This window comes from Acomys russatus, chromosome 7 (assembly GCF_903995435.1).
Source record: "Acomys russatus chromosome 7, mAcoRus1.1, whole genome shotgun sequence".
Classification (NCBI taxonomy): Eukaryota; Metazoa; Chordata; class Mammalia; order Rodentia; family Muridae; genus Acomys; species Acomys russatus.
In genome coordinates this window covers 61,086,767-61,107,403 of record NC_067143.1, presented here as the reverse complement: position 1 = coordinate 61,107,403, position 20,637 = coordinate 61,086,767, and the positions used below count along the sequence as shown (strand labels likewise).

The window sequence follows — 20,637 nt, the reverse complement described above, 5'->3', positions numbered from 1 at the left end:
AGACCTAGACACCCCAGGAGGAAGAAAAAGTGCCACAATGCTCAGGTGAAGAAAGCAGGCCTTGCAGCCACAAGTTACTACATTTCCAAAGGCTATTGGAAAGAAGGTAATGATAATGTCCTACTGGCTGAGAGAAGGTACCATGGTTTTCTAGTATAGCGTTTGTGATACCTAAGGAGGCTGTGGTATCCGATTAGGTGTGCGGTACTGAGGTTGCTTGGCTGTTGGGACTTGAGGTTTTGACAGTGGTCCCAGAGTCTTGCAGATCAGGCAAGGGCCAGTCCTATCTCATGCTGTGCTGAGAACCACCCTGTGGGGATTGGGGGGTGGGGTTGGCATCTGGGATGGTCCACGTTTTTAACACAGTGGTGAACTGGATTCTCAGACACAGGCTGAGGGGGCAGGAACCACTGCCCTCAGCCTGTATGTTAGAGTCACGTGGGGCAGAAAAACTGTCCAGTTGTACCTTCAGAGCTGGATTTGGTAGGGCTGAGTTGAGGTGGGTCTGGGCATTGATATAGCTGCTTTGTCCCCCACTCGATGCTCAGCTCCAGCTGGGTCCAGCTCTAGCTTAGGAACAGTATCTGTCTGTGTCCTGCTTGTCCAGGTGTAGGAGTGTGTGTGTGTGTGTGTGTGTCTGTGTGAGTGAATGTATTTGTATGTGTGAATGTGAGTGTGTGTGAGTGTGTGTGAGTATGTGAGTCTGTGTGTGTGAATGCATATGTGTCTATGTGTGTGAGTGTGTGTGTGTGTGTGCGTGTGTGTGTGTGTGTGTGTGTGTGCGTGCTTATGTGTTCTGGCTGGAACATGGGCTTGCTCTACTCACAGGGTGGTTCCTTTGTGTCTCCATCTGGCTGTCACATTAGCATAGTGTCATCTGCTGTGTCCAGGGGCTCTTGGTGGGACCTAGGAGACAACCTTTGGTCACATTGCCTCTGGATATGGAAGGGCTGTGAAGGAGCAGGTTTAGCAGCTATGGCCAGAAGCTAGTACGACAGGAGGTTTGATCTTGGGGTGCTGAGTGGTACAAGCTGGGTACAAACTGAGGTTGCTAGGGCTATAACTCCTGACTATTGAGATGGTTGTCTGCATGTCAGTGAGGCCCAGCAAATCCCTCTCTCTGTCCCTGGTCCACACAGCATACATGGCTGGCAGGAACACAGGGATGCCTGTATCCTGTCTCCTGGACCCTCTAGGAAGATGCTCTTCTATAAACCCATTGTCTGTATCCAGAGAAAAGGAATGCGTTTCATGTGTTTTGTAGTTGAAGACACATGTAGCTGTTAAGCAGGGCACTGACACCCAGCTGGTAAGACAGCTCCCACTCTGAATCTTCTAGAAATCTCTCTTAAGGTGGGCCTACCAGTTAGGTATCCCATGGATTTGGGGGTGTCTTTACGGCTGGACCTCCCACAGGATTGTGAATGCCTTCATAGTGGCCTGCCCATGGATCTGGGAGTGTCCTTATGGTGGGCCTCCCATGCATTCATGAGTGTCTTCATGGTGGACTGCCCATAGATCTAAGAGTGCCCTTTTAAAGAATGAACCTTAACCTCACTCAGAGGTCAACTACTGCCCTCAGCTGAGCACAGTGACTATCATCTGTGATCCTAGCAGAACACAGGAGGCTGAGGCAGGAAGATCCCAAGTTTGAAAGCAGCCTGGGCTATATTACTGTCCTAGTTAAAAAAAATCATTGCCGTAGATATATGTATAATGTGTGTGGCAGATCCTCCTTTCACCCACGGGTGCAAGCATCAGCATCAGTTAGAGGTCATGTGCACTGCAAAATGACATTATCCAAACTGGTTATATCACTGGTATAGCAGTGGTATTTATTTGTTAAATTTCAAGTAATATGAAAGGAAGGCAGAAATTTTAGCCTTTATTCTAAGCTATATGAGTGGTTTTCAAAATGCCTATCAATGGGTCATGAAATTAGTTTACTAGTGCACAATCAGCATTCCTCTTTCTTAATAGAATATTCCAGAACAAAATAGAAGGGCTCAGATGTAGCCATATGTAATAGTAGTAATTGCTTTCTTGTTGCTGTAACAAAATGCCTGACAAAAGGAACTTAAGCGAACAACGACTTATTTTGGCTACAGTGTGATGATGCGAGCCGTCAGGTCTGGGCAGGCAAGGTAGCACGAGGTAGCTGGCCACACTGGCTCTGCAGACAGGAAGCGGAGGGTGACAAACTCTGGCGCTGGCCTCACTTTCTGCTCTTTATGCAGCCCATGGGATGCTGCTGCTTGCGTTCAGAGAGATCTGTCCTACTTTCATTGCTGTTGCTGTGATAAAAACCCCTGACAAAAAAGCAACCTAGGAGAGAAAGGATTCCAGGTACAGTTCATCAAAATAGGGACGTCAAGGTGGTAGGAACTCATCACATTCACAATCAAGGGGAGAGTGAATGTACGCATGCTCGCTGCTCGGCTCGCTTTCTCCACTCACACAGTCCAGGACGCAAGCTCAGGGAGCAGTGCCACCATAGTAGGCCGGGTCTTCCCCTGCCAATTATGCTAATCAAGACAATCTGCCGAAGGCATGCTCACAGGCCAACCTGGTGCAGACAGTCACTCGTTAGACTCTCTCTTCCAAGGATGATTCTAGATTGTGGCAAGTTGATATACCTACAGCTCCTCAGTTAAATCTCTCTGGAAACACCCTCAAAGACACATCCAGAGGAACATCTTTTAGACAGTTGAATTCTAAAACTAGTCAAGGTGATAATGACGATTAACCATAACACATAGTAAACCTAAAGATTGTTTTGTAAACTGTTGCTTTTCGTGTGTGTGTGTGTGTGTGTGTGTGTGTGTGTGTGTGTGTTTGATAAAAGCAGTATAAGAAATATACTTCTGATTGTAGGTTATGATCAAGAGGCCAATCTGGAGACTGGTTTAAGAGGAGGTTCTTGGTCCCCATAGGTCTGGCTGCGGCACTGAAGCATTTGGGACACCTTCCGGCCCACTGTGTTGAGCAGAGCCTTGTCAAGAAATGCAGGGAGGGCTCAGGAAAAGGCAGGTCCTGGTTGGTGTGCACCCCTGTCCTAGACATTGTACAATAATTCCATCCCTTTTCTGGAGCTTAGGATGGAGCTGGCCTATCTGAAGTATCGTGGTCCAAGGAGCTAAGTATGAGATGGATGTAGTGAGTGGGTACATGAGGTGGTCTGGAACCCTGCCTCACACGTTCAAACAGCTTGTCACTGCTAGGCCATTCTCAGTCCTCTGGCCACACTGTGGTAGTTGTGTGACTTTTATGGCTATTGAGATGCCATGGCTACTGGGATGCCATGGCCACTTGAGATGCCATGGCCGCTGAAATGCCATAGCTACTGGGATGACATAGATACTGGGATGCCATGGTCACTGGGATGACATAGATACTGGGATGCCATGGCCACTGGGATGCCATGGCCACTGGGATGCCATGGCTACTGGGATGCCATGGATACTGAAATGCCATAGCTATTGGGATGCCATAGCTACTGGGATGCCATGGTCACTGGAATGACATAGATACTGGGATGCCATGGCCACTGGGATGCCATGGCTACTGGGATGCTATGGCTACTGAAATGCCATAGCCACTGAGATGCCATAGCTACTGGGATGACATAGCCACTGAGATGCCATAGCTACTGGGATGACATAGCTACTGGAATGCTATGGCTACTGAGATGTCATGGCTACAGGGATGACATAGCTACTGGGTCATGAGCACCAGGGTCCCAGGCAGCCTGGAGGAGCAGGACTCAAGCCATAAGGAGCTTACTACTTTGCCACAGAACTACAGATTGACATGGGATGTGTTAGTCAGCTTATTATTACTGTTATAAAATACCTGAGGGAATCAAGTTACAAAGAGAGAAGGTTTGTTCTGTCTCATACTATTGGAGAATCTTGGAGAGTCCACTGCTAGTGCTGTTGCCATGGGCCTGTGAGCAGCAACACAGCAATGGTGGACGTGCATGGCAGAGCAGAACCACTCATCTTACAGCTAGGAAGCAAGGGAGGATGAATGAAGGGGCTGGCCTTCCCACAGGTACCACTGAGGGCAAATCCTCAGAGACATAAGACTTTCCCATAAAAGGCTTCACCATCTGAATGTCCTTGGTGAAGACACGGAGGGCCAAGCCATTTATCCCACAGGCTTCTGGGAGATATCTAAGATCTCAAGTATAGTGGTGGCCCTGGGCTGCAAATTTACCGGACCAGCCATCAGGAAGGCTGTCATCTGCCCACTATCTAACCTCTAGCCTCCATGGTCAGTCTAGGTACAGTAGACCCTAGCCTGGAGTGCCAGGCTGCCCATGCCATGTGCTCCCTTGACCTCTCATTAGGCCCTGACTTTGGCAGAGATGGGATCTCGGATCAGGAGCAGACCTTCTAGAGGCATCATCAGACTGCTCACCCTGGGACACTGGTGGCCTCTGGATTCACATGATCTACTGAGGAAGGGTGGAGAGCTGCCTAGGAATCTAACTGGGTCTGTGGCAGACGCTCTGGGGAAGACCCGAAGGGCCCTGCACCTTCATTTATCACTCTACCCACAGTTCCCAGCACAACACGTTAGTGTGCCCACATAGACTGTGAAGGTTCTGTTGCTAAATTACACACAGCCTACAGGAGCCCCACAGGAAGCAGGTTTTACAACCATTCCAAATTTAGCATATTTAAAAGTCGACTTGCCGAGAGGTTTAGAGGCTGGCAGGTTACATAGCTAGTGAGGGATGCAAACACATTCTAGACCAAGGCGAGTGGATCAGAGGTCCTACCTTTCACTTCCAGGCCACACTGACTCTGCAGAGCTACGCCTTGCTGGTTCTTAGTGTGGAAAGTGGGCGCCGTGCTATTTATAACCCTGAACACATAGACCTCATTTTTTTTATTATCTAAGAGTCCACAGAAAAAGTATCTCAAGCCAGTGTGCCTTCACCAGCGGGCCAAGTTCTTCCACTGTCTAAGCTACCACCTAGGTGAAAGGACAGGGGACCTGGGTCCATGCCTCCACCCCAGAGAGCAGTTGTTAAAGCTATGCAACAGAATACCCTCTCTGGTTCAACCCCAACCTTGAGACATGGTGCGGAGGGGGAGTCTGCAGGCTCTCTAAGCAGATACTTGTCCTTAGATCTGAGTCTGGGAGAGCTTGGCCTTCATAGATAAACAGTTTGTCCGATGATGATGATGATGATGATGATGATGATGATGATGATGATGATGTGTGTGTGTGTGTGTGTGTGTGTGTGTGTGTGTGTGTAGTGCTGTATTATGCATTTTGAACATACACTTGGAGAGGTGGGGGCGATGGCTCAGTTGCAAGCATGAGGACCATTGTTTAAGCCCCAGAACCTAAGTACATGAACATGGTAGTGTGATTGTATCCCATCACTAGAGAGCCAGAGACAGAGGGATCACCGGAGTTCACTGGCCAGCCAGCCGAGCCTACTTGGTAAGTTCCAAGGCAGTGAGAGATTGTGTCTATAAAAACCAGAGTTGATGATACCTAAGGGTGACCCCTGAGGTCACTGTTTGATTTCCACATGCCTGCCCACAAGCACACGTAACTAGAGCACAGCGCCTTGATTATGGAGGAAAGTGAGGCACGTGGATAATCCTGAGACTCTGTGCAGGAGCCTTGTCTGACCTTGTGCACAAGGTATCAGCGTGGATGCTCTTCAAAGCCCTCGGCTGACAGAAGCAGATAAGCACAGGGCCCATTCACTGTGTCCCAGACATGCACAGATCCTTTGACCAGCCCTTTGCTGAGCCTGTCTGTCTGCTTCCTTCCTCAGCCTCTGGTGACCAGGCAACATGACTAGGTTGGGAAATGAAGAATTTGCTAGAGGAAAAGGACTCCTCCATCCCCCCCCCCACATACTTCAAAATCACAGGCGTGACAGGTTTTGCACACATTCCATGGGGCACACGTTGTGTTACTAACACAGCATCGAGACATTGTACAGGTTTTGCATCTTTCATGTGATAAATATATTTTTTTCACTGTCATGCTTGAGAAATGGATTTTATTTGAAAATGGCCTATTTCCTTTGATGGCTGCTTTGACGTAGCTTCAAAGGCCTGTCGCAGACAAATCTACTTTTCCATGCTGCAGTATAGCCATGGCTGCTGGGCTGAGAGATTTATGACTGAAAAATGCCATGAGGAGAAGTCAGTCAGTGGCCAAAAGCTACTGGGAGCTGTGGCCAGCTCATCCCTGGACTGTCCTGGCTGGGTACCTAGGGACATGTGAGTGAACCCCAGATTCACAAGGCTGTGACTGAGACCAAACTGCACTGAGATGTTTAGATGTGGGTTGTTGAGTCGGAGTACAGGCCCCAAATATTTCTACCCAAGTTGAATTGTTGTGAAAGTTGTCGTGTTCTTGTCTGCTCCTTGCAGTAGCTGACTTTTGATGATCTTGCTGCATGTGTTGAGTGGCCACTTGGAGAATCTGCTCTTGGGTTAAGCCTTTGGGAACTACTGTAGGCTGTAGCGCCCTCTCTCTCTCTCTCTCTCCTAGTATATGCATTCATGTGTGAGAGTGTATATGTGTGTGTGTACATATTACTGTATATGAATATACTTTTATGAGCGTGCACATACACAAGTAAATGTGAACATAGGTGTGAGTGTATACCTGTGGAAATGTTTGTTTGCATGGGTGTGTGCACATGCCCAGGTTCGTGCCTGTGTGTGCTTGTGGTTATGGGGTGTACATGTTCATGTGCAAGTATGAGCATAAGTGTATTGTACATGTTTGTGTACATATGTACAGCCAGAAAGTGCAGCATGGTGCAGAGTGGCACCAGGGCCTGGCTAGTAGTCCCAAGCTCTTTCTCACCTGCATTGAAAAGCTCACCTCACTGCCCGCCTACCTGGCATCAAATTGTAGGAACTTCCTGTAGATCTGTTCCCAGACATCTGCCCTTAGTGGGGAGCTCTGGGGGCAGAAAAGAATTTCCCAGGCTGCCCTGGGTGTTGGCTCGGGGCTGGCTGTCTCAGGCATACTGGAAATACCCATCTATCGGAGGCCATAGCTGTTTTGCAGGGTCCTCATGGCTCATGGAAAGCACACAGCAAGGAATGGGGGCATCCAACAGCTTGGTAAGCCTTCGTAGCCCTGGTTTCCATCACTTCCTACCTCTGTGGTTTGAGTAAAGCCCTTGACCATTTTAGGCGTGGGGAACTGAGCTGTAGCCTGTAGCTCCAAGGGTCTGTGTGAGATAGGGCCAGTGGCATGTTAGGACATGAAGGATCTTTGTCATCACTTTGTGTTTATAGATGAGAAAACAGAGACCCCCAAATCTGTCAGCTGTGCTCGGTGTGGGGCTAAGGGTCAGGACTAACTAGAGAGCAAGCCTAGGATTCCCACTAATATTCCCTACCCCTCCCATGTCACCACATGTTCATAGTGAGACCCTGGACCCATAGCCACAGCGTCACCTGTATTGCATGAATGCAAGTTCTCATACCCACACAGCCCTACCAAATAGGAGAGCTTGCTGCTGGGTACCAGGGGCCATAGGCTTCCCTTTAACAGCGTGTCCCAGTGCTGGGAAAGGGTCTGACATGGGGCCTGTGTCTTTCTCCCACAATAGATCTGTGAGTCCCCATTAGGAGAAGTGTGGCCCTCAAAGGCCAGCAGGGTGTGTCCAACAAATTCATCCCAGGAAATTGATGCATGGACATCTGGGTGCTTTATGTGGGAACCTGAGGCATATATTTAGGAGTCTGGGTGTTCAGCTCCTGGCCGTCATCTCTCAAGGAAGGAGAATGATGGTGTGTGCTTCAGAGTTCATTATATCTCCCTGGCAGAATTCTAGGAGTAAAGGGTGGTTTTAAAGAAGTAAGTAATGGCACTCATAAATCTAAGTTCCTAAGATACATGCATTTGCCACTCCCTAAAACGAGATTTTTTTTTTTGGCATGTACTTTTTATTTCATCGGCTTAGAGGATGAAACGTGGGCCTTTTTATAGCAGCTTTCTTGTGCATAATTTCTGGTCCACTCTGTTTCCCTGTCTGTGCGAGTGCACACGCGCCAAGCGTTGGCTGTCCCTGTGTGTGCCAGACATCTTGGCGGTGAGTTCAGCCACACCTGTACCTAGAATCCCTCAGTGTAGGGGTCAAGGATTCAGGCAGGAGTCTGTCCAAGCTCCATCTGCTGCAAAAGGCCATTGTCCCTCCCTTTGTCACCTGAGATCAGCCCAGTCTTTTCCTAGCAACCCCATCTAAGGCCTGGCAACCCCCTCTAACATCTTGCCCACCTGACTGGAGTTGTACCTCGTGTCCTCATGGATCCATTCCAGAATGCGAGGCCAGACAGACTCTTCTTCTACCTTACCCTGGCTGGAGACAGCAGCCCCGCCCAATAGCTGCCAGATGTTTGGGCTGAGGGAGCAATGGACTCAGCAGCTGGAGTTCCTGTGACTCACTGCAGTCCTGGGACAAGTCTTCACATCTCCTTTCCTCAGTGAAGGGAGGTGGGGGCCAAGCAACTGAGGTCCCACTGAGGTGTCTGCAGAATAATGCACTCAGAAATCTGCCTGTCTCCATTGCTGGAATCTGTGAGCACCCCAGCCCCCAGGAAAAGGGGAAGCCAGGCTGCAGATGAAAGTAAAATGCTTAATCTGGCTGACCTTAAACTAGGAAGCATCCCGAGCCGACCACATTCCCGAATGACTATAAGGTTCTGATGGTGTTGGGAAGCAGAAAGCAGAGGAAGTCAGCACACTGTGATGAGAAAGGGCCTCGCTGCCTGAAGCCAGTGTCAGGGCCACGGACTGGGAGCCTGGCAGCCTAGAGAGGCTGGAAAAGGCAGGAAGTAAGTTCTCTCAGAGCCTCCAGTAGGAACAAGCCTGCCCACGCCTCGGTGAGACCCCATCACACTCCTCCCACTTCCAGAATTCTAGGATAATAATAAACGTGTGACCTTAACAGCCACAGGTTCCTGGGCCTTGCTTCCTCTGGGACCAGGACAAGCCTGGGATTTGGACCTGGAGGCTAGGTATTAGGAGGAGGGAGAGGGGACCGCATCTCAGGCTGGGGGTGGAACAGGGGTGCTGCACAGTGGGCCTGTGCTGTAGGAAGGGTCTTGACCCTGACTATGTGTGTCACCTCCTTGGGTAGCCCACGAAGCTCATCCTCGTGAGTGGTGTTCGGAAGACTGGAAACCCAGTTTAGGTTTCCTTGGAAGGACCCAGCATCAAGGTTCTTAGGGAAAATGGTGAATTGTTGCCAGCAAGAAGCCGGCACATAAGACGTCACTGAAAGCTGCTGTGACAACTGTTCGCTTCTGGACATTTAATTAGCCCTTTGCTTTTCTAATCTAAATAAAGTATGCTCAGAGGCATCTTAGGAGTTGAAGGAGAGTTTTCTAAAAATCACTGAATTGGACATTAAGCAGGGTGAGCTTTGTGGTATGGGAATGGTATCTCAGCAGGGTTGCGTAAGCACAGGGAGGTAGGGGAAGGAAACCTGCTTAAAGAGTCCTACCCAAGGGACTGGAGAGGTGGCCTAGTGGGCAAGAGCACTGTCTACTCTTCCAAAGGACCTGGGTTCAATTCCCAGCACCCACATGGCAGGTCACACCTGTCTATAGCTCTAGTTCCAAGGGATCTGACATCTTCACACTAATTCACATACAATAAAATAAAATTAATTATTAAAGAAAGAATTCTACCCAAGGTACTCAGTGTCAGCTTTGCCTTTATTTGATGCTTAGCTTTCACCTATAAAAAAGGGGGAGGGGGTAGTCGTATGTCTGTGTGAGCATATGCCACATGTGTGCAGGTTCCACAGAAGAGGGCACCAGATCCCCCGGAGCTACTCAATTAGATGCTGGAAACTGATCTTGGGTCCTCTGGAAGATCACCATGTATTCTTAACCTCTGAGACACTTCCCCAGCCCCAGATGTCATCTTTCTGAAATCTGAGGTCACAGGATCCCTTACAGCACCTTGGCAGGTGGCTCTCATTCACAAGGGAAAGAAATAGAGACTTGAAGGGGCTTTGGGTCTTCCTCAGGGGCCATGAATAACAGGCCCATGACTGCTCAAAGAAGGGTCTTAAGACATGCCTGGGAAGAGGACCAAGAGAGAAGACCATGTGTCCCTCCAGTTGAGCTTCAGACACAAGGCCCTAGTGCCTGGAGAAGCATGCCCTCAGGATCTGGGCCACTTGTTCCTAGCCTGAGTATTGTCACCAAGTCCCCAAAGGCCATGGCTCTAAGGGTGAATAGAAACATCAGTGACTGTGTGGCCCCTGGCGAAGCTAGGCCACTCCTCACTTACTCTCACAGCCACCACAGTATCTGCTCTGCTTGTGAGAGGGCTGCCGGTAACTGAGTAAAACCACAGGAATGAGGCAAGCCCACCAGGTTCCCTCAGGAATCCAGCCAGGCATTGAGAAATGAAGCTGCACTCCCAGAGAGTGTGCTGTCCAACCTGGATGGCAACTGGTGAGCACTCAGTGGGGTGAGCCACACTGTCCAAACACAAACCACTCAACCTGCTGCAGCAGCTATGCGCCAGGACCCCTGTGACAGCATCCGGGCAGCAGGGATGAGTACTGGGTTCTGCTGAAGAGGAGGTCTGGGCTACAAGCTCTCTTGCAACCCCTCCAAAAAGCTACCTCTGAGTTTCCACTTGCAGCAAAGGCGAGAGCTGGAAAATGCCTTGGCTTCCCACCCCCAAGGAGCTCCAGGGGTATGGACTTGGAGAAAGGTACAGACAGAAGGGGTCAGGGTTGAGCCGCTCTGCAAGCTGTGTGTCAATGTTGTTACTCTGGCCTGGGTGCTTGACACTTCCAGGGCCAGCTTCAAGAGGCTCAGCAGGGCATCCACCTGTGGTGCTGGCTGGTGTTTGTCAGATTATCCTAGGCTCAAAGCTTTGCAAGCGAGTCCCTTCTGCAGTTCTCTCTTGCCTCAGAGAATCAGCCTGGGGGAGGTTAGGATGTCTCTGCAAGGTTCCACTCTTATTTGTGGGTGTCAGGCTCTGTGAGTGTACCTCTGAGACAGTATTATAGCATTTTCTGGATTATTGTATTATCATCAGTAGAACTTTCTGGAATACAGACCATATACAGTGAGGACTGGGCGTTACCATGGAGGAACTGATGATCTAGGAAAGTACCCCCATAAACCTGTCATTCTGTTTACAGTGGCCTGGGTATGAAGGGTATGAGGGAGTGGAGCGATACTCAAAATATGCTTAGCGTTGTGTGTGAAGGCACACACCTGGAATCCCAGCACTTGGAAGGCCACCAAGGACTTCCTGCTGAGACCCTATCTCCCAAGGAGGAAGCACACTTGCTGGGAACCTAGCAAGCCATAGACACTAGCCACACTAAAAAGGGGATGGCTTGGTATAGTGCAGAACCCAGGGGCTTCCTGCTGGGCCGGGGATGCACCCAGATTGCTGGCTGGCTAAGAGGTCTGAGGGCTTCTGAGAAAGAGACACCCAGACGGCCTCTGAGCTTCAACTCTTTACCCTGCGAAAGCATGCCCACAGCTCCCCAGTCAGTGTGTACGAGCACAGGCCACTGAGTAGCTGCTGAGTGGGGTCCTGACTCACAGCATGCAGATGGGACTGCAGTCCGGAGGGATACGCGAGTCAGCTCCCACCAAGCTCCTCAGTGTCTGATGCAGCACCTCACTCTCTGCTTTCCTGTTGGGTACCACATGGCATCTGTCCCCAGGCCCTCAGCGTGGCACTAACACCTCCTGCTTTGGCTTCTTGGCTTTTGGTGTGCCCTCCTCTGGACCCATCCCTGGGATGATCTTGTGGGTCTCATTTGTTCTTTGTGGTCTAACCCAAGCACATTAGCATCTTGGAAACCGTTCCTGTCCCCACCATCTGCTCATCCCACATGTCCCTTCCAGGGCCCTGAGGGCATTTTGTGTGCTCTCAGTCAGAGCACTGATCACATTTTCTATGGTACGCTTTCACTAAGTCCCACAAGCGTGGAGACCATGTCTGCCTCACCTTTATATCTCGTCATTCAACAGTCAGCCTCGCACAGAATAAAGCTGTTTCGATACATGGTGTGGGCTGAGGAGATGGCTCAGTGGCTAAGAATGCCTGTTGCGCAAGCATAGAGACCTGAGTTCAGACGTGCAGAACCCACGCATGGTCACACATGACCTCCAGAACTCACACATGGTCACGCATGGGCATATACGTTTCTAAGCTCAACACTGTGAGAGGCAGACATGGGATTGCTGAGACTTGCCAGCCACCAGCTTAGATCCAAGTTCAGTGAGACCCTGTCTCAGTGGGGTCAGGCAGAGAGTGATAGAACAGGATGCCCAAAGTCCTGCAATGGCCTCCACATGCTCTATGTGCACATGCACACACATGGATGCATATTCCAAACATATACAAATACACTAAATTAAGAATGATACCAAAAAAAATTTTTTTTAACTGATGAAGAGGTTCAACACCTTTGTGTGCAGGACTCAGAGAGTGCAGAGGCCCAGTGTCAGAGGGATGCAGTCGCTGGGGACACCTCTTGGATTCTGGCCTAGCAGGACATTCTGGAGATATAAGCAGGAACGACAGGTCCCTACGTTGCTGGAAATGTCACACACAAGCCCCGGGTTACTTTCAGTTCCCACCAATGGTCAGAATGTCACTCACAGACATATTAATAGCACCTTCAGTGGGTGATTAGTGTCCCCCAAGGAGTCCTCCTTCAGGAGCTGTCAATGGGTCTATAGCAAGCACCTGGGAGACTGAGGGGTCTCAGAAGGGACAGATGTCACACATGTCACACTAGAGATCAGGAGCTGGGAAGGGAAGGAGGTACCTAGCTTGCATCCCCCAGGCCTTGGTGACTCTAGTTTGGTGGGACACTCCCCAAAGACAACTTGGATCAGTGTTCTGGAGACACTGGATATGGCCACCATATTCTCCTCTGTGCCTCCCTTCAGAGGAGGGGTTTTTAGAAGTCATCACTGATTCTGAAGCTTCGGTGGGTGAAGAGATTAGGGGGGAGGGGAAGAAAAAGAGGGGATAAGAGAGGAGGAAAAGAGGAAACCAAGGAAAAGAAAGAGGGGATGGAAGGAGGAAGGGGCAGGAGAAGAAAGACGGAGACGTAGCCTCCTTCCTTCCTTCACTGTCTCCATGTTTCCAGGGTAACAACTCCATGCACTGTCCTGCTCTGGGTGCCTGTGAGAAGATGTTAGATGATTCTCAGGCATGAGAGACCTACCAAGGGCCCCTAGAATACGGCTGAGTGTCTAGCAGTGAGCGCCTTCCATGGAGGCACCTGAGAAATGTCTGTTACCCACATAAGTGGACACAGTCGCTGGGTCAGTGAACTAGATAGGAAACTGACCACACACAGCTCCTGTCTGGCCTTCCCTGCTACACAATCCTACTTGCCAGCAGGCTCCACTTCTCTTTTGCCCCTTAAAGATTCTGGGAGCCTGAGCAGGCAAGTAGCAGCCTTCTAACCCCTCCAAGGATTTTCTGCTACTACCCTGTTCACTCACTTGACAGACTGAACACATATCAACATAAAGAAAACCACACACACACACACACACACACACACACACACACACACACACACACACACATACACACACACTGGAATTTTATGCAGCCATAAAAAATGATGAAGTCATGAAACTTTCAGGAAAATGGATGTAACTAGAGGTCATTATGTTAAGTGAAATAAGCCAGACTCAGAAAGACAGATGTGGTATGTTCCTCTGAAATGCAGAATTTGGATTTAAATTTATATATGGGGTACATGTGCAAGACACGAACGGGACTATGGGAAAGGAGGAAGTGATCTTGACAGGGAAGAGGGTCCTGAAATAGATGTGCCATAAAAGACCAGTAGAGTGTTTGGGGGAGGAAAGGATCCAGCCAGAGGTGCAGAGGGGATGACGGAGGAGGGCAATGGGAGAGGGGAGTGGACAAGAACAAAGCAGCCGGGCATAGATATATGAAAATGTTATCACGTAACAAGTTATATTGTATGCTAATGTGATATTTAATATAAAGAATGGAACAAATATTGTTTCCCTACTTCCCTTAGTGTGTGTGTGTGTGTGTGTGTGCATGTGTGTGTGCACATGCGTGTGTGTGTGTGCGTGTGTGTGCGTGCGCATGCGTGTGTGTTTGTGTGTGTGTGTGCATGTGTGTGTGTGTACATGTGTGTGTGTGTGCATGCGCATGTGCGTGTGTGTGTGTCCACACACATGGAGTACATGTACGTGCAGGATTGTCTGAATATGTATGGAGACCAGAGGGCATCCCTGAGTGTCACTCCTCAGGTGCCATCCATCTTGTGGTTTTTGAGACAGTCCCTCGGGTAACCTGAAACCCGTTAGGTAGGCTAGAGTGCCAGGGCAGTGAGCAGGAAGGGCCTGCCTGGCTCTGCCTCTCTAGCACTGGGGTGACACGCCCATACCATCACCCTGGGCTCTTTTTAGACGAGGACCTAGTTCAAGCCCTCATGTTTGCAGAAATAGCACTTCACCAACTGAATCACTCTCGCCTCCCCTCCCCCAGCCCCCTAGTTCCTCTGTAAGAGCATGCTGGTTTCTCGGTGGCTATCATTTGTACCCAATCCCATTTGTACCCAATCTGAGTAACAAGGTAGGGACGCAGTGCCGTAACCTCTGTCTTCAATCTGTTTGTAATTCATTATTATGCAACACAGGCCTAATTGTGAATCATAATTTTTTCATTAACTGATCTCATTTTACTTGGTAATATCCATTTAGGCATTTGAGAGCAATAAAACTCTATTTCTTTTAAATATTATATGATTCAGTTGGCTCACTGATTTAGATTTTACTACCCCCCATTTGAGCAAATGAGTCATCCATCTTTACAGTGATAACGAGGACCTTCAAGATCACACAAGCGGGCCTCATGGGGAGAATGCGCAGGTGCCCCTCATCCTGGAGTGGAACATTTTGCAACTGGGCTGGCTACGACATCCTAAAACGTCTTAGAAATGCATGCATGGGTCATACCGTGCTCTTCAACAGATCCTAACCTGCTTGGTGGATCTGAGTTGGTAGCCATTGCAGCGTGGGCCTCTCTTTCTCTGAGGAGAAGGGGAAGGGAGGGTGAGGGAAGGGGGTGTGAGAGTGGGAGCAGGAAGAGAGGAGGGAGGGGGCTGTGATCAGGCCATAAAGTGGCAAAATAAATAAGTTAATGAAAAAAATAATAAAATTAAAACCAAACAAACAAACAAACAAAAACTGACAATGAGATGGCCCACCTTGTGCTGTGGGTCCCAGCCTGCTGCTATGCACAGGCCGTAAAATGTAGTGGATGGTCAACTGCGGGTGTGGGAGCAGGCCTCCCAGCATGGAATCATCCTAGCTCGTCTGCATGACCCTGGACACGTGTGTGGTACTCTCTGTGTCTCTCACTGAAGAGGCTCAGTTGAGATGAAGGGGTGTGGAGGACCGTGCTTAGGAAAGGGTCCTGGCTTATGAGAGTAGTAAGCACTTGGCTAACGTTAACTAGTTACGCCTCCAACCTAAGGGGGTGTTCAGAGCCCTCAAGAGAGAGGTTCCTCACGCATATCCTCTGGAGTCTGGTGGACAACCAAGAATCCCTTTATGCCTGCGCGCATCTCTCTTACTCTCGTTCGCCCCAGCATCACCCTTCTCGGGTCTGCTTTCAGAATCACAGGCTCACTAAGTCCCTTTCACTGTGTGACAACTGCAGAACATGTCTGGCCATGCTGAACACTTCCTGCCTCTCAAGCCCTCTGGTGTGTCCAGAGAGCCTAGGAGCTTGAAGCTGCCCTCTGGGGGGCCAGACAAAGTCCCTCCTCCAAGATGAGTTCTTAGTAGAGAGGCTTAAGAGTTGGTGGCCATCTGGGGCACTGAGTGTCCTGACCTTGAAGACCTGAGGGCCCTGACCCTGTCACCAGCCTGTGCCTTTAGGCATGCTGTGTACCTGCTAGCTCCACACAGACAGCTGAGGGAACCCAACAGGTGCCCTATAGCTGCCTCTCCTGGCCCCGACTTACTTCTACATGCCCTGGTCTCTGTCTGGCCCCAGGCCCTGGGATCCACCTCATATGTTCATGGCATAGGGGCAGCATGTCCAGTGGGCTAGACATCTCTGCCTACTGTCAATGCTGTAAGTGGGCTTCCTGAGAGTCTGCCCCAGGACACTAGTTTAAGTCTTGGCCAATCAGCTGTGTGGGTCTGTTACCAGTAACAAGGAGAAATTGAAAGATGTCCTCTTGCTGCGTTCCTCCTGGGTCCCACTGTGAGCTCACTGGGAGACATACACTTACCTAAGTGCTTTGTGTGCTATCGTGTGCAGTCCTCACGGGTCTCAGATCTCTGTGATCTGGCATGGGTTTGGGGAGGCTGCTTCTTGCTGTGGCCTCACAGCTCATTAATGGCGGAACAGAATCTGACCATGCAAATCCCAAGCCAGTGTTCCCACTAGGAACACTTGTGGGGATGCTCGCGAAGCCTGAGCTGCTTTTGACCCTGAAGGGGGCTGCCTCCACAAATCCAGAAGGAATCCAGGGAGAAATTCCAAGAGAATGTGGCAGGTGGCTGTTACCTGTGTCTGGATGTTGCTGTCTGGGCAGGCAGAGACAGCTGGGGCATGGATGAGACAGACACAGAACTGTGGGGATGAGGTACAGGAGCGCAGGCCACGGGAAGAAGCAGAGGCCCACTTAGGTTGCTGGGCTAGTACTCTTGGCAGAGAGGCAGACTGGAGAAAGCAATAGTTCCGTGCTGGACCACGGCGCGCCAGGCTTACAACCATCACCTTCTTGGCAGCCTCTGTTGGGTACATTTCTGTAACCCCGGATGTGATGGTTAGTGCATGGATGATGTGACAGACTCACGGGTGAATGGATCTTTGAGAATGGATGAAAATCCAGTCTCCTCACTCATCGAGGAAGGGCTATGTGAGGAAAGAGAAGGGACTGATGTTGGCATATACAGGGTTACACTCTGACCCACTGTCTCCTTGTCCCTTCTTTCTCCAGAGGCTCCTGCCAAGCCTGAGGAGGCAGAGGCTGAGCCCTTCACAGACTCGTCCCTGTTTGCACACTGGGGTCAGGAGCTCAGCCCCGAAGGCCGGCGTGTGGCCCTGAAGCGGTTCCAGTATTACGGCTACAACGCCTACCTCAGTGACCGGCTGCCCCTCGACCGGCCCTTGCCAGACCTCAGGCCCAGTGGGTGAGCAGTCAGGGGCCAGGCTCTTGTTGCTTACTGTGAGGACATGGGAGTGGTGGGAGCAGAGCCAGGCTGGGGGGCGGGGGGCGGAGTCTTGGCTGTCTTTCCCATCTCAGCCAGAGTTTACCCTGGGTCCTCACAGTGGTGGGAGCAGAGCCAGGCTGGGGGGGGGGGCGGGTCCAGAGTCTTGGCTGTCTTTCCCATCTCAGCCAGAGCTTACCCTCGCAGCCTTTGCTCCCCCTTTGCTGAGTGGGGGGACAGCTTCCTTCCATGAGAGATTTTTGGGATTAATAACCCAAATTATTTCTTAAGGGCACCAGAATCATCCAGCAGCCCCACTAATACGTCATTTTAAGCCAATTAGCTGCGATTTTTTTTCTCCTTTAAATTAGTTTTTTAAAAGATATATCTGTCTTCCAGGGTGAACAAGTCATTACACCCGGCAGAAAGTCCGTCTTGACTTTTCGTCTTGTTATATGTGCATATTTCTTTAAGGTTCAGCTAGGATCTTTATTATTTGTAATTATTAAAATTTGGGCACGTACCACAATTGGAAAATCTCATTAACTTTTGGGAGCTCCCCCCACTCCTTCATTCCCCGTTTCCTCCTCATTTTAAAAATGTTCCTTAAAGCTGCACACCATAGTGAGTTTCTCTTTGGGGTTTTCAGGAAACATCTTGTAGCTAAACTCAGAGGCTACGGCTTCTTAGAGCAGCGGTCTCAACCTGTGGGTTGTGACCCCCTTTGGGGGTCAAATGACCCTTTCACAAGGGTTGCCTAAGACCATCGGAAAACACAGACATCTATGTTATAATTTACAATGGTAGCAAAATTACAGCTATGAAGTAGCAATGAAAATAATTTAATGGTTGAAGGTCCCCACAGCATGAGGAACTGCATTAAATGGTCCAGCATTAGGGAGGTTGAGCACCACTGTCTCAGAGAGAGGGCTGTAACCCAGCCCCACCAATTTGGATAGCCCATGGATGCCTTGCCTTCTGTGGCCTCTGTGGCAGGGAGGTGGCCTAGAAGGTGACACCTGCAGGGAGCCTCCCTTCTCGCCTCTGATGTCTCCTGGAGGGAAGGAAAGATGCAGGAACAGAAAGGGCAGAGGCTCCCTCTACCTCCTCTGTCAAGAGAGAATTTCTCTCCCAGTGGCCTCAGGGAAAATCAAACTACACCAGTGCCTTGAGGGACACAGCAGGCCAGTGGGCCACTAAAGGAGACAGTGTAGCACCAAAGGGTACCCCGTGTGAGGGTTAAGATCTAGGCAATGGCTTCCTTGCTTTTTCTCTGGGTTGGAAAGATCTGGTGCCTCAGGATTGAAGGAACGACATCTCATTTCTGCTTAGGCGGTTGTCACTCTGTTCCTCATTGGCACCGATGTACATGCCAGATGTGACATTTTCAGTATGGTCCCTGTCCTGTCTCTACTGTCTAAACTCTTCCTTTTTGCCACTGAACTGCAAAATAACCAGGGCACAGCCAGGGAAAAAAAAGGCAAACCAGGGGCAGACACATGTATTGGAAGTCATCATAGGACTGCACGTTGGATGTCCATGTGTTTGGTTAGACATGAGTCAAATGCCACCATGTTGAAAACTGAAGCCATGAAGACACCAGGGATCAACCTTTTGTCACTGGGAAGGAAGAAAAGAGGGAGCTGGGGCTGGGGGGAGCCACTAAAAAGATGGGCATAGGAAAGGGTGGGATGGAGGGCCATGAAGAGTTGAGGCAATGGCCACTTGGGGACAGTGAGGGTAGGTGGGCTTCCTACCCCAATGACAGCAGACCAGCTGGTGGCACATCCTTGCCTCCCCTGTGCAGCAGCAACACACTTGCTATATTCTTTCCTCACTCATTGGTTCTTATTTCCAAACGGTGGCCATAGAGGAGTCCCAGGGACTAGGGTACACTGACTCTCTCGGGCTGATCTCGGGAGCTGATCTTCACAGAGTGAGACTATTTTCTACAACCCCGTATGAAAGCAACTGGGACAGACCCACAATTGAGCCTCAGGAGCCCAAGTCCAGAGCTAGGAAGAGCCTGTGCCAACATGGGGGGGGGAATGGGGGTGGGAGGGGTGGGACAGGATGGTAGCAGAGTCAGACACTAGGACCCTGGGGAGCATGTAATGGTGCTAAGGGAGGAGGGGGATGACATGGGACGTGGGTGTGCTGCTTGACAGCTGGACAATCTGTTGGATCAGCTGCAGATGGCACTTGTGCTTTGTGGTGAGGCCATGCAGGTGGCACCTGTGCTGTGTGATGAGGCCATGCAGGTGGCACCTGTGCTGTGTGGTGAGGCTGTGCAGGTGGCACCTCTGCTGTGTGCTGAGGCCATGCAGGTGGCACCTGTGCTGTGTGGCGAGGCCATGTATGCTCTCCCTGCAGCTTGATGTCCAACTTGCTCCTCAGGCCACTTTCCAATAGTTGTTACCACTCCATTGTATGTGAGAGAATGCTGAACATTAGAAGGCTAAAACACCTTTTTGGGTTAGAGACAGACGAAGTCAGTAAACTACATGAGGACCTGAGTCCTCTTCCCAGAGTCCACATCAAAAAGCCCAATAGAATGGTATGCACTGTCATCCTGGTGGGTTCCTGGGGTGTCAGGCTGGCCAGCCCGCCTGGCCTCCTTGGTGAATTCCACACAGAAGAAGTGAGAGCCCCTGAGTTATTTTTAACAGACAGCTTGGAACAACCTAGCATTACTGGGAAGCCTCACAGCTGAGAAAACAGGTAGGACAAATTGGTCTGTGGGGAACTGTCTTGATTGTTAATTGATGAAGGAAGACCCAACCCACCATGGGCGGCTCCTTTCCCTAGGTGCAGGCAAGCCCGCATGCCTTCCTTCTCTCTTCGGTCTTGACTGGGGATGTGATGTGACTAGCTGCTTAGGTTCTGCCCTGACTTCCCTGAAATGACGGACTGTAGCTTGGAACCACAGGCCAAGTAAACCCTTTTCCTCCCTTTGTTGCTTATTACCAGTATACTTTGCCATAAAACCAGAAATGGAACTAGGATAGCCTGTCTCACAAATCAAGATGGATAGGGACTGAGATGCTCCCCCAATGACGTCCGATCTCCACATGCATGTGTACACACAGATATCAACACACGTACACACACAGAACCCACTCAAGTTCTCATAGGTATTTTATGACAAAGGTGGTGCCTATATGGGGTCTCAGGACTTGGACTTAAGGACTTCATGCCATGACATCATCATCTAGCCATCCCTAGATGGCTACTGCCAGAAGCAACCACAGGACAAGAGGTGAAATAAACACTCTTCATAAAGATTGTGCTGCCCGTGTGGGAAATGCTCACAGGGTGAGCATGGTTGGAAGGATGGCTCTTTAAGCAAAGCACTCTGGGAACATATTCCTGTCTCCCTAATGTTAAGCTCATTGTGGGTCAAGAGAGTGACTAGTGG

General features: G+C 50.0%; 1 protein-coding gene across 1 annotated transcript in view; it reads left to right on the top strand.

Annotated features, from left to right (window-relative positions):
• Galnt18 (polypeptide N-acetylgalactosaminyltransferase 18) overlaps positions 1-20,637 on the top strand; it is a 299,626-nt gene that overhangs the window by 137,880 nt on the left and 141,109 nt on the right. The window contains exon 2 of the mRNA XM_051149225.1: positions 17,009-17,201. Coding sequence (XP_051005182.1) covers positions 17,009-17,201 — 193 coding nt within the window. The remainder of the gene's footprint in view (positions 1-17,008; positions 17,202-20,637) is intronic.